The sequence below is a fragment of the Fusarium solani genome (genome assembly GCF_023522795.1).
Source record: "Fusarium solani strain SB1 chromosome Unknown bctg00000006, whole genome shotgun sequence".
In the NCBI taxonomy this organism is placed as follows: Eukaryota; Fungi; Ascomycota; class Sordariomycetes; order Hypocreales; family Nectriaceae; genus Fusarium; species Fusarium solani.
The window spans coordinates 2783161-2797083 of record NW_027072151.1 but is presented as its reverse complement, the minus strand read 5'-3'; the positions used below and the strand labels follow the sequence as shown (position 1 = coordinate 2797083).

The 13923-nt window shown below is 53.1% G+C and overlaps 4 protein-coding genes across 4 annotated transcripts; 1 reads left to right on the top strand and 3 right to left on the bottom strand.

Moving 5' to 3' along the window:
* Positions 1 to 1612: 1612 nt before the first annotated feature.
* On the bottom strand, positions 1613 to 2602 carry MRS44_010588 (uncharacterized protein; the record flags this gene model as incomplete). Its single annotated transcript, XM_046284548.2, has 2 exons — positions 1613 to 2516; positions 2565 to 2602. 2 exons carry the CDS (start codon positions 2600 to 2602, stop codon positions 1613 to 1615), a joined length of 942 nt encoding a protein of 313 aa, XP_046128382.2.
* A 610-nt stretch (positions 2603 to 3212) lies between these two features.
* MRS44_010587 (uncharacterized protein) lies at positions 3213 to 4555 on the top strand (the record flags this gene model as incomplete). The annotated part of the gene is made up of 4 exons (XM_065620174.1): positions 3213 to 3299; positions 3353 to 3627; positions 3680 to 4370; positions 4427 to 4555. The coding sequence occupies 4 exons, from the start codon at positions 3213 to 3215 to the stop codon at positions 4553 to 4555; spliced, it is 1182 nt and encodes a 393-aa protein (XP_065476363.1).
* Positions 4556 to 4609: 54 nt separating this feature from the next.
* On the bottom strand, positions 4610 to 5992 carry MRS44_010586 (uncharacterized protein; the record flags this gene model as incomplete). The annotated part of the gene is made up of 1 exon (XM_046284547.2): positions 4610 to 5992. The coding sequence occupies one exon, from the start codon at positions 5990 to 5992 to the stop codon at positions 4610 to 4612; it is 1383 nt and encodes a 460-aa protein (XP_046128384.2).
* Positions 5993 to 6645: 653 nt separating this feature from the next.
* Positions 6646 to 7976, bottom strand: MRS44_010585 (uncharacterized protein; the record flags this gene model as incomplete). The annotated part of the gene is made up of 4 exons (XM_046284550.2): positions 6646 to 6774; positions 6837 to 7577; positions 7627 to 7885; positions 7945 to 7976. The coding sequence occupies 4 exons, from the start codon at positions 7974 to 7976 to the stop codon at positions 6646 to 6648; spliced, it is 1161 nt and encodes a 386-aa protein (XP_046128385.1).
* Between the last annotated feature and the right edge of the window lie 5947 nt (positions 7977 to 13923).

Sequence of the window (13923 nt, the reverse complement as noted above, 5' to 3'; positions counted from 1 at the left end):
AACATGGAACTTTGATTCCCATGCTGAGTCTTTTGCCGTGCAATGTGATGTGATGTCGATGTTGGCTGAAGAAACGAGTATGTGGCGGGCTTGGCCGGCGGAGGTAATAGGCCAAACAGGACGCGATTCTGTCGCTTGTCCTGGAATCGTTTGAGCCATGTGATCAAGACGATGTGTCCAAATAGGCAAGTCCGCTGTGGCTATCGGCTTAACGGGCTGAGTTGCATGTTTGTGTTGAAATCCGAACTCCAGGCGGCTGTCGGTGGTGATCTGAGCAGGCCTTAGAGTCCCTCGTCCCTCGTCTCACGTCGTCCTTTGGAGTTGATGGTGTTAAGATGGTGGGAAAATGTGGGATTCGAGCGATTGATGACAGTTGACAAGAGAAGGGGAAAGAGAGCAAATCCTGGGAGGGCGTTGTGTTTGTTGTTGTGGTGGAAAGTAAAGTGTCCGGTCGGCAAAGTCGACAGTTGAGCTGGCGGCCTCATCGCAAATATGCAAAGGCTGTGTGAGCAGGACGGGAGTGTCTTTGGGGCGACAGTTGAAGGAAGGAGTCAAACAAGAGAGAGATAATAGAGTCATTGAGAGCGAGGCGAAGGGGGCTGTTAGTGAGTGATTCAGCAGCGATATGTCGCCGTGAGGGGAGATGATGTGGTCGGAGTGAAGGGATCCCTGGAGGTGGTGGTGAGTTTGTGGCCAACTGAGGAGGTTGAATAGGTGTTCTGAAGCGTTTTCCGGCGCGAAAAGGGCGTAAACTAGCCGATATGACAGTGAAATGGAGTCAGGGTATCATATCAGGTTTGCGATAGTCACTTCTGGTTCCTTGCGAGCCCATGAAGCGTCCAGTTGAGCGTTGTTGTCCCTGGCCAGCTTGAACGGAAGATGGCCCCGAGAACAGGGCGGGGTCACTGTGGGAAGGAAGGTAGGCAAAGTCAGCAGACACGAAGAGCACGTACATACCCAGAGAAGATCGAGGTGATTCAGAGACGATACAGTCGAAGTAGAGAATATTGAACGACATCTCGCAGCAATATCGCAAGAATAGTGGCCGTCCTGAGCTGGAATTTTCCACCGTGTGCGGGAACTGAATGGAAATTTGGGGGATGGGTGGGAGTTGTTTCGCAGTCGACTTTTTTGGTGGGCTGACTGGGGGGAGAGAGAACTTTGGGAAGGAACCTCGCCTCGCTGAAGGGACTGGTCAACCAACGCTGGATGGCTTGCCCCGGGTTTCTAAAGAGCTGACGACCTACCCTAGACACTATTAATCCTTTACTTTGGGTTTTGTGGTACTTGATGTTCATGATCGTACGGATAGTATTTGAATGATGCAAGGACAAGGTATATTTTAGATCTTTTGAGGCGTTGTTACAGTCGACAAGAAATACTCAAGCCTTATACTCCTCTTGCTGAATGAATTCCTCCATACATCCTCATTCTCTTGCCCGTGAGAAGCCATCACCACAACACACCGTCTATGCCTCAATAACAATGACAGACTCTTTCTGCACTTACACGCTTTCTTATTATGCATTTATGAATTACCCAAAATGGCAGCTATGACGTGCCCTTTTCTGGCTTTTCAGGCACTGCAAATCGACGGCTCAACTCTGGTCTATCACGAACAAGTCTGCACCTCATCCGACTCCATCGGCACAGGAATCTTCCTCCTCAACCGAGCTTGAATCTCTGCAAAGTCCTCTTCACTCTCAGCCGTGATCTCGCCATGCCTCACCAGGAAGTCAATCAACACCGGGCACACATTCGGCTTGAACTCGCCGGCTAGCATCCGCTTCACGACCTCACCACACTCCATCAGCACAAACTCCTCAACTTCGTCGTCTCCTGGCTTCGGGACCACATCGTCCGGAATCTCGAGGTCGTAGACGTAGAGAATGTCGGAGTGGTGCAGTCCTGAGCGTTCGTCGATGTTGGCTAGCGTCACGGCGCTGGCGGCTTGGACCTTGGATGAGACGATGTCCACGGGGAGACAAGCTTCCTCTACCGACTCGGCGAGGATACACTCGAGGGGTGTGTTGCTGGCCTTGATACCGCCAGCGACGGTGCTATCGAGAAGGCCTGGGTAACTAAAGAGATGACGGCTTCGACGGGCGACCCAGATCTTGATCTTACCATCCGTACCACGGGCATAGCCCGTCATATGTGCCCCACGAGTAGCGATACCAAACAACGGCGCCGCAAACCGCTCAATCTGAACAAAACTCCTAGCACCGACAACAAGAAAAGGCTCGCTATGCTCCTGATGCAGAATGGGAAACAGGCCGCCATCAATGGCACCGTCCACGGCCTTTTGAAACGCGGCGTTGGCATGCGCTGTGAGTGTTTCTCCAGGAGGCGGCGCCGACAGCGTCACAGAGCGGTCGTCGTGGCTGATGGTAAAGTCTGCAGGCCACGGCATGCGCGAGACGGTGTCGGGGAGTATGTAGCCATGAGGACGAGGGTCCGGGGCGAGATAGAGGCGGTAATAAGGATGGTGATCTACCTCAAAGTTCAACGGGGCACTGCATGTGTGTCAGTCGCGGGGTTTGAAGGGGATTGTGAGAACTTACTTGTCGATTTGGGTGACGAGGTCGAGAAGCTTGGTCATGATGGTGGGGGAGGGGTTAAAGATCAACAATGGTAAGACGGGCTGGAAATGTCCGATTGTTGACTCAAAAAGAGGGAGAAAGCGAAATACGAGCAGCAGATCAGATCCAGTGAGTCACCCACTATATCACAGAGTGTGGAGTTGTCAGACACTGATTGATAGCCTTGCAAGGAAGAAACACCGGCGAACCAAGGCCGCAGGTGCTGAAAGTTGTCATGATAGCTCAGCGGTGAGTACAGGCCTTGAAATAAGCCAGTCAAATACTACTACAAGAATTGAATTTCGATTATTTTACAGTTGACATCTAGCAACCGCCTGTCGGTGCCAAGCCCAGGAGCCGAGCTTCACAAAGAATCGTGGCTTGCCATGATATTGGTTGGCTTTTCTGTTGTACACCTACAGAACGTCGTCGATCACCCTTCTCCACTTTCGCCTTGATCATGGCCTCTATCATATAAGAGCGGCTTGCCATCCTCGAAATACCTTCACCAATTCTTTCACACCTAGAACTATACTAAGCTATCCACTCTCTTGAAGCTTCATCCCGTCCTTCAACCAAACTGCGAGTTCTCTTCCTCCTCCATCGCATCAACTTCACCCACACACCAACATGGAGAAGCTCAACTCCATCCTACAAGAGCACGTCGCTCAAGGGCAAGACACCACCAACAAACTCCTCGGGGCCGCTTTTGTTGTTGTAAATGCAAAAGGTTCATCACCAAGCCGTTGCTTCACGCCCAATGCTAACAGGATATCCCAGGTGTCCTCTTCTCTGGCTCTTCAGGGCGCATCGACTTTGATCTCGACTCAAGACCGTTCAGCGCCGATACTTTCACCTGGATGGCCTCCATGACCAAGATCATCACCACCACTTGTTTCATGCAGCTCGTAGAGCGCGGAGAGATAGGCCTGGACGATGATGTTCGGCCTCGTATTCCAGAGCTCGCCAAGATGCAAATCCTCCGTGGCTTCGACGAGAACGACAAACCAATCCTCGAGGACAACACGAAATCCATCACACTTCGGTATGTGTCCATACGCAACATATAACAAAGTTCTTCAATGCTGATCTAATAGCCACCTCCTCACCCACACCCTCGGCCTCGGCTCTGACCTCGCAGATCCAGATCTCACCAAGTGGTCCAAAGCAGTTGGCCGCACAGACAACATCCTCTCCTGGAACCGTGAAGGCATCAACACTCCCCTCAAGTTTGCACCCGGCGAGGGCTGGTATTACGGCGCCGCGACGGACTGGGCCGGTGTCCTCCTCGAGGAGATCACAGGCGAGACACTAGGCACCTACGCACAGAAGAACATCCTCGAGCCACTAGGCATCAAGGACACGGGATTCTGGCCCGAGAAGCTTCCCCAAACGGCTGGCCGCACTACCGTGTGCACATACCGTGAGGGCGAGATACTTAAGCCCGGTCCTCTACCTCCACCGAAGGAACACATCCTCGAAAGCGCCGGCGCAGGCCTGTACTCGACAGCAAATGACTACGCCGCCTTCTTTCAGGGTCTTCTCCAGGGAAAGCTCGTCAAGGAGGAGACTCTGCAGGAGATGTTTTCGCCGCAGCTCAACGAGGCACAGGCCGGTATCCTGGAGATGATCGCCTACAACATTGGCGGCCAAGACGCTTTTGCTCCTGAATACCCCAAGGGAGCGAAGTTAAACCATGGGATTGGGGGTGTCATAAACGTGGAGGATGTGCATGGGAAGAGACGCAAAGGCAGCCTGATGTGGAGTGGCATGTGCAACAGCAGATGGGTGAGTTATCCCCTTCACAGGATGCTATCGAGATTTACTGACCTGTGTTACTGCAGTGGATTGACAGAGAAGCCGGTATTGCAGCTGCTTTGATCGTCAATGTACAGCCACATGGCGATCCAGTGGTTAAGAGCCTGTATAACGAGCTCGAGTTAGAAGTTTATCGATGTTTGGGCATACAGTAGAGGCTCGCTAGTGAAGAGAACTTGTTGGTTTCTATTCATCAATGGCAATACCATCTACTCGCCTTCATCTCCAAAAAGCTCATCCGCATTCATAGCCTCCAACGTATTCTCCAACACCCGTCTACACCTCGCCCGATAATCCAACACCAACTGCTGATTCCTCGTGAGATCCCCTCCACCCACAACCTCCACATCCGTCTCGAGCAACCTCTCCAGCTCCTGCATAACCTTATGCTGGATGATAGCTGCCGTCTGCTGAAGAAACATTTTGCCCTCCTCGATGATGTCGCCGCTGAAGAAGCGTTCTCGCTGGGCTTGTTCGGCTGCTTCGCCTTGAAGAGTGACGTCGACTGGGACGAGGACTGCGCGTTGTTCGGGGGTTGCTATCGTGCAAAAGATGTCCCAAACCATGTCATGCTGCACATGCTGAAACGCTCCAATCACCGTAGTAGACTCGCTCAACTGGATAGCCTGCTTCGACCGCGCGAGGAGGGAACTAGGATGTCGAATCGGTCGTAGAGAGATGTAATACTCCTCAGTAGCCGCAGCCTCAGCAGCCTGTCTCTTCCGCACGTGAACATAGTCATTATGCAACTCTTCCGACTCGGGGAGCATGAAACCGTAGCCGAGAAGAAGCTCTGCGTTGGTCTTCATGCTGTAGTTGTTGAATACTTGCTCGCCGGCTTCGTACGCCCTGGCAACCTTGAGGCTGCAGTGCTTCTTCTCTTGGTCGAGTTCCCATCGTACTTCGGTTCTCATGTCGTGATTTCCCACGTCGAAGAGGGGCATCAGGACGGAAAAGTCGTCAATCTTGACACCCTCGGGGAGACGCTTCTGATCTTCTGGACCAAGAACGAGACTGGGACGGAAACTCCTGCTGGAAAAGATGCTGTATGCCCACTGGTAAAGGCCCAAAGTAAATCCCTTTCTCAACTCTGGCTCCCAGTCTTCAGCTGTGAGAGCATCCAGAGCAGCCTTGAAGTCACGCTTCACATCAGCCTTGATGCGTGCAACACCAACCTCAATGTTGGTCCCCTCAAACAACTCCGCATCGTCATCGGGCCAAAAAGGCGGCAGCGACCAAGAATCCTGATCCTCCGGCTGTGGAAGAGCACGGATATAAGGACCCCAGAACGACTCATCGCCAAGGAGATAATGCTTCACAAGGACCAACCGGCCGATGACGTGCGGAGGCGTCTGCGCCAGGAAGCCAGCAGGAAAAGGTCGAGGGTCGTCACTTCCAGGAAGAGCGTTAAGATAGGACAGCGTGAGGCTGGAGGGGATGCTGACGATTGTGTCGAGAGGGTTCGTCTTGGAGGTTGCACGGAATGAGAGGCCGGTTTCGGGGAGGTTGTCGACCTTGACCGAGGGGTTCAGATGGGCGCCGTGAGAGGTCGCCCAAGAGACGAGGTCCGAGATGCGCTGGGAAGAGGCCATTTTATGCGCAGCGTAATGGACAGAGAATGAGTGGTGGGTTTGAAATGGTTGAGTTGGTTGTGAGGCTCCAAGAAAAATGAGGCACCCACAATGAGGTCAAGATGCTAATCATCCTCATCAGGACATTAACAATAGTTTCAACATACTCAACCATGACCAGGAATAACGGTTAACCTCAGCGTAAAAAACCCATACGCTCAAAAAAAGAAGAAAAAAAAAACTATGAATATTTCCTTCACATTTCCCAATAATTTCTACTGATTTGTGGCTTCTCTTGATGCTGTCAGTGATGTAGCACCTAGGCCAAGGAAAAAAGAGACACCAATACTACAAACCCTTTAGCTTATCCTCTCCTAAAGATAGGCAAAAGAGGTCTAAAATGTTACCTTAATGATAACATATTCTTAATTATCTTATATAATTTTATCAGTATACCTAGGAGGAGTTAGGTAACCCTTTTACAAGTTCTGGTATTTGGTTAATTTCTCAACCGTGTGCGGTATGCCGCCCCACATGTGGACTTGGAAGATCGTCGTCACTGGCAACTTCATGGATATAAATCGCAAAACTATTCCTTTGTTCTATATTGCTACTTGGCTCTGGCCGAATTCCTACCCTCGTCTGCGAATATCCTCCCCCAAATCACAACCCAACTAAAAGTCGGAATCATCCGACTCAGCGTAGTGCATGCGGCGCTGGCGAGCGACCTCGGGCTCGACGTTCTTCGCCTTGGTCGAGACCAGCACTGGCTGCTTCTTGATCTCAGACTGGGGAATTCGGAGCTGCATTTGATCAGTCAGTTACCTAGGCGATCAATACTTGTTCGGACAGGTAGGTATCTTACCTCGCTGGACTTGGGCCATTTGCTGTTCCCTCCTCGAGTGGCCGGCTCCGCCTCGAGGGCGTTGGGCACATCGCTCCAATCGCCGATGAGGTTGGGGTTGCTGTACTCGCTCTTGTCGGCCGAAGACAAGGCAGATGCGCCGCTGCTGGACATGACTGTCGGGTTCTTGATGGCTTGGTGCTTCTTTCCGGTAGGATCCCAGGCATTGTATTGCACCTGACGTGCTTTGGTCATTTCCTCTCGGTCCTTCCGAACAGTACTCGCGGTTGAAATGCTCCCAGGGCCTCGGAGGTGAGGTGGCAGCTCGTTGTGCTGCTTCAGGTTGGATGTCGCAACGGAGCTCACAACAGAGTTCGCTTTGGTCGAGACCTTGCCTGCCAGGTGAGGAGGCAGTCGGGTGATGGTCGACATTGCCTCGTCGGCGACGCTAGCTGTGTCCCCGCCGGCACCGACAACAGAGTGCGAGGAAATCGAGCCATCGCGAGTGAGCACCTCGGAGAGGATCTGGTTAGCCCGGGTACCATCCGCGGTGCTCTCCAATTCAGTCAGGCCGAGGCCTCCGAGGCCGGTAACGGGGGCTCGTGGAAGCCCATCAGCATCGCCAAAGAAGTCGGCGTTGGCAAAGTCGCGAGCCCAGACACCTTCGTTTTCTTCCTCGACGGAAACGTGGCCCGTCTCCAGGGGCGAAGGCGTAACACTGGGCTCCTGGGTCTCGGTCCAGGCGGTGCATCTCTCACAAATCTAAGACGTCAGTAGGCGAACGGTGATAGCCAAGGACCAAGAGACTCACGATTTCCTCGCGGCGAAGAGCGGCCTTGCTGAAGTGCTCGCGGGGCTTGATGAGGTCGCACACCTCGCAGCGGTATTCCAACTTGGTGCCGGCAGAATGCTCCTTACAGATCATTCCGCAGTGCGCGGGATCGACGTTCTCACGGTTCTCGAGCTGCCACTTGATATTCTTCTGCTGGTTGTTGGAGAAGTCGGCGAGTGGCTTCCACTCTCCTCCGACCTTGCATCGGAATCTGGTGGGAGTCGCTCCCTGGGCCCGGCTATACCATGAACTAATCAGTAGATACTCTTTTCATGGTCAGACGGGGATCAAACTCACGGTTTATAGCCCCCTTTGTTCTTGTTGGGCATGGTGGTCCTTTGCTGGAGATGAGGGGTGGATGAAGATATTGGCCTGGAGATGCGAGAATGGTTAGAGAAGAGTCCGAAAAGAAAGGCGCGAGATGCTGGCTCCTGAGAGGAAACTGTGAAAGAAATATGCGAGAAGAAGGGAAGTGTTTGTGGCGGAGGAGTTGAGTTGCGAGAGGAGAGGAGGGGGCGAGAAGGTGCAGTGCAGCAGTGTTCTTGCTCAGGTACAAACACAGGCAGATCTGCTGCTGCCACTGCCGCCGCCGTGATCAAGCACAGTAATGATATTTTTGCACCTCTTTGAAGGCTGTGTGTGAGATAAAAATGGCCGACGAGGGTTGGTGTGGTGAGGTTGAAGACGGAAGAAACACTCGAGGAGAAGTCGGCACACGTAGCAGGTTTTTGTAAGGCCTCTTTCCGATAGTGATTCAGTGTCACGGAAGCTCCTTTTTTGCTACACCTTTTGTTTGTTTGCCGGGGGCTTTTGCTGCGTTGTTCTCTCCCGCTTGTGCCACCACGGGGAGGTGCATACACTCTGACCACGAAAAGGATTTGGCCTTGACTGCTGAACTGTGATGGGCGGCTGCTTGCAGATTGCGTGTGCTGTGATGATTTAAATTGCCATTTTTGGTACAGTATTATCTCCATATGGGGATGGCGGCGGTTGGTTGCTCTATATGCCGTTGTAGGCCGCTGAAGTTGCGATGACCTCAGGTGAGTAATTTCACTGACATATTTTCCCCATCCAGACATGAACATGGATATAATCTAATCTTGAGATACTCGGACCTATCCAAAATTCGAGTCTTGGAATAGATATTTGACTCTCTCGTCGTTATTATCATTGATCCCGGATGGTGGATGGTATCTATGGGGCACCATATGTTGCCTGTGTAATCATATCCAAGGCCATGGATAAACGGTACTATATCTGGGATGGAATAAGGTCTCTGGCAATGAATTGTATTGGACAGCTACTGTCAATGCTGGACAGAGGTCGCTTTGCATCTGAATAGTATCCATCCTTATCAGTGAGGCTCAACACGGCCGCAGATCCACAACCTGCATCATCCACGTGAGGCATCTCCCCAACCGTCACGCCCGAACTACTCAAGCCATCTGACGAACTCCTCAAACTGACCATCATTTTCCAGTTACCGAGGCATCAGACTCTATCGACACGAGACTCCATCCTCCTCCACCCTCACCGCTACCTACCCTATAGCATCCCGAGAAAACGAGGCGTTCACCGCCCAAAGACCGACCCTTGGTTAGCTCGCTGCACAAACCCCAGACGGCCACCTGGCATGCTTCTCGGCGACTCACGGATACCCTCGTCTATGGCACGGCGCCGCTCCGCCGGTGGATTCCATGGCCTCTCGGTGGCTTGGCTCGACCAACTACGCGAGAGCACCGGGCTTCTGGCTGGGACGATGGATCCCCTTCGGAGGGGTCCTTGGGAGGAACGAACGAAACTTGAACTTTGATGCAGGGCTGTGAGACAGGAGAGCAGTCTGTTTGAGTCGGTCTGGCAGATGGGTGCTGCGTCTACCCGGCCCCTCCGGGCTAGGCCATTGGTGTTTATGTTCAGGCTGGACGGGTTGGAGGCTGCAAGTGACCGACTCAGCAGGGAGAGCATGTGTGTGAACAAACGCAGTTATTCTTCATGCTGCAGTCACGCCATGTTGATGCAGTCATGTTGATACAGTCCTGCGAGGCCGGCACCGGGTACACTGACTATTCGCTGCCAGACCATTTGTCTACAAGAGAACGGGCCTCTCCATCACCGACTTGAGCTTGGCGAACGGCCCATGTGCGGTGGATGGGGAGGGATAGCTTCACCCACCGTACCCACTAGAGACATGCAGACGCAAGCTGAAGAGGGAATAGGGAGGGCAGGGTCCAGACCGCAAGAACCTCTTTTGATCAGAGATGGGTTGCGGGTTTTCCACTTCAGGATCAACCCATGGCTCGAGTCGACAAGAGTCATGCCCATCCTGGTTGATGGATCTGGGGTAACCGACTTTTAGACATGCACACGACTGCAAGCCCGCCGAATCGTGCCAAAGCTAAATTCTTGACGACGGCGTGATGGACTCCTCTACGAGACTCGGCATCATGAAGTTGGACGTTTGGCTCTGTAGAGCTGAGACAGAAGCCTGCCGAGAAACCGGTGCTCCGAGACAGTCCAGCTGGAGATGTCCCCCTCTTCCGAACCGGCTTCCTGGTTTGCTCAGCCTGCGATGCTCCGTGACAGCTCACTCCCTCTCCACCAGCTACATACAGCATCGGCTGAGATGGGGGTCAACTGGGGCCTTTGCCTTGTTTCTTCCGCTTTTGACCATATCAAAACAGATCGACATCCCTCCGCAGTCGTGTCAAGCTGTCCTGTCGCGTCTGCAGCGGGTATTGAATCAGTGACTTCACCACCACAACGATGCCGCAGTGACAGGTGTTGCCACATTCGCACAATCCCACGCACAGCGCGGGTCTTAGCAGCGTCTGCCCCGGCCAATATCGAAATGCCAACTCAAAAGTACTTGACGACGTACCGGTTGAGCGGATCTTCAGCAGGTGAGGCTCTCAGTCAATGGTCTCTCATCAGCGATGGAGGCGAATAGGACGCGTCAAGGCCTTGACGAACATGGGGCCAGATCTGGCCTTGAACCAGGCAAGGATTTCAGTCTCCAACCGGGACGAGGTGCCAGAAACCCGAACTCCAGAAGTGAGACTTTTTTACCCCTGAAGTGCTGATCAAGGACTTGGCGGGGAGGAAAAAGCATGAACGGTTCGATTCTTTCTGCAGAGAGGCATGTACATAGAGACGAGGTCGAGGTCCGAGGACGAGACTCTTGACGGTGCGGTTCGGGCGCTGCGCTAGAGTCAAGCGACTGGCTCGAAAGCTCAAGGCTCGGTCGACGGCGCGAGTGGAGAACTACAGCACACGGGGCGTCCCATCGGGAAGAACCCTTTGACGGCTGCACTCCACAAGTGTCAAGTCAATTGAAGAAGTTTTCCTGTAGCGTTGACCCAAGGCTGGGCCTCGCGAAGGAGAGGCTGGCTCTTTGGTGGCAGGAAGACAACCGAGGAAGAGAGGGCTGGGCGTTGCTCGTGTGGCGCACATTTGGCCACGATTTGAGGCGTGAGTTTTCGTGTTGAGATGGATGTCCATGCGTCGCTGCAAGGGCAGACTGGCAAAAGAAAGCATGGGAGAGAAAAATCTCGGATTGGCGAGTTGCTTAATTGCGAGTGCGACTGTGACAATTGGTGACGAGAGATGGAGGCACGATGTAATGGCACGGCGTTGGAGCTACTGCAACTGAGCCATCACAATTAACGTCGAGGCACATATTTCAGGCACATCAAAGCACAATTTGATCACAGATAGCAAGAGACGCAAAGAAGCAAATACAGACCCACAAACGACAAGAGGATGAGAGAAGCTGAGAAATCAACGGCGGCAATCCCATCTCACCAGCAAACCACAGCCTCTGCCCCAGCCTCGGTGCTTCTCCCATCAGATACGATACGACATCGCTTGCCGGGCCTCAACTGTAATCCCACGCAGGGTTCTCTTATTAGACAATACTGATCCCTTCAGCCACCATCGCCAACCCCTCAAGCGGCCGGCTGGCAAATGCGCGAACGGGCCTGCCAGAGATCCTACGCGCCCAGTTGCTCGCATCATCTGTGCATGCGGCCGGCCGCTCAGAGGCATGCTGCGATGTCGCGCAGGGAGTTTCCTGGGTATGTCCCGGGACCGTGATGACGCTGCCTCCTCTTGCCACAGGCCGCAAGGTGACGTGAGAGCTTTCGATGGGAACTTGAACTGGGGCTATAGGGTCATCGCATAACATTCAGACCCCGCCTGCTCTCCCTCAGGTTCGACTCTGGGCCACTTGTCAATGGGCTGCATGTTGCTGCGAGGCTGGGTGATAGGCGCGCAATTGGCAAGCATGCGGGCGGTTCCTGAGGAGCTGCCGCGTTTCATGACGGGGCATGGTTGGGCAGTCTGCCGTGTTGGGAGCAACCACTGACTTGAAGGGAGGGAGGCATCCAATGCGCGCCAGAATGAAATCAAAGAGCAACAAGAGGGGAATGGAGGGGAGGACAGACACCTAGCAGAACAGAAGGGGGGACAGCAAACGGCTCGCTGCGAGAAGGATCGACGCCTAGGGCATCCGCTGCGTTGGGGATCTGTGTTGGGCCAGGATAGCTCTGCTTCTCGAAGCTCTTGCCCAGCCCTTCCTGACACCGGGCAACCCGGGGGATGCTACGGTAGGTGTCATCGTGGAGAACTCGTCTTGCGTTTTCTTGCGTCCCTGGGATGGCAATCTCCGTTCCCCGGGCCCCTGTGCTTGTTGTGTGTCCCTTTGCGTTGGAACCGATTCCGCGGGCATCGTGACGGGACAAGAAAAGTCCAGGGTCGGAGTAACTGCCTTGAAGGGCACGCACGGCACGCACATTATTCGTTATTCACGTCACGTCACGTCTTGACAAGACGGGCGGGCTGAGGTGCGGGATGGATTGGATGAGACGGGACCCAAAGGGGGGGTTTCAGGATGTCTGGTACCTGCAGCAGCCTCTGGAAGGTACCGAAGCCCACACGCACACAGGCGCACAGCATCAAGTACCTACCAGTGAAGCCCGCCATCCGTCCCATGGGATGGGATGGCCCAGCGGTTGGTCCCTGGCAGCGGCCCCACACTCCGGCCGTTGGCTCGAGGCCCGACCGACGGATTGGCGTCTTTTTGGGAAGAAGCAAAACACACCCAAAGATTTGCCGTGAAGGAAGCACAAGATTGACATGGGGGAGTGAAAATTCAAACTTGAGCCGGTTTCCCCTGGGAATAGCTAGCCCGTTTCTTTTCGGGCCAGGAGTCGGGATCTGTACCTGGTTGTTGGTAATGGATTTGCCGCATTTGTGGCTCGGATGGACAACCCGTCCTCTTCTCTGACAGCTCCGTACAGTACCGCATCGTGATATCAACTGTACCCATCGCTTCTTCTGGCAGCTTTGTCACTGCTATATCTGATCCGAGTTAATGGGCACCTGGACCCTACGATGTCCTGCGTACCCCTGCAGAGGAAGGGCAGGAGATTGTCCAAGCACTCTCTGTGTGACCGAGTGAGAGCCGGGAAAACCTTCTCTCATGATCGACATGAAAGTCAAAAGGGCTCCCATGAGGCGGGGGCTTCACAATTGAGCAGAAATAATACAGCCGCAACACAATTGAAGTTTCTATACAGGCTTCAACAACAAAACAACAGGTCAATAGAGTTTGTAAAAGTTGTAGATGACGCCTTCATAGCCACAAAAGAGGGGAAATAAAGCCGTGATGGCCTCAACGGGAGGCCGCTGAAGCATCAATAAAGCATCGAGCACCATCGCCGTCACACACAATTACCACTCCTGCTGAAGTCATCATTCTCAAATTTCCCCTCGCTGGAGGATAGCACTATTACACCATGGCTCCCACTCCCACAGAAGCAACGAGTCCTCCCATAATAATTGACCTGCTTCCCAGTATCTATGTCGGGCTTCATTGTGCTCAGGGCAGAACAACGAAATGATAAGATGATATAGGACTAGGATCTAGAATCAGGCTCTATGGGTGATGAAAAAGAGGCTTTCTTGAGCATCTAAGTAGTTAATTCTAATCGGCGGTTCTCAAGTGTTGAAAGATGCCTGCTCCCAAGCGCGTGGTGCATGGAAGCTCCCATGCATGAGACGCCAGAACATTAAGTGGTGACCTAACTGCCCTTGCGCATTATGAGTAATTGATAGAAAATATTACAAAAGTAATCTCATAACTTGGAGAATTCTTATTTATTCTTATTATACTGTATCGATCATCTTTAGGGGAGAACAAGCTCATGGCTTTGTCCTGGTATCTCTTTTTGCCCTTGACCTAAGTGGCTCCAGAACTGAAGCCGACGGTGCATGGCG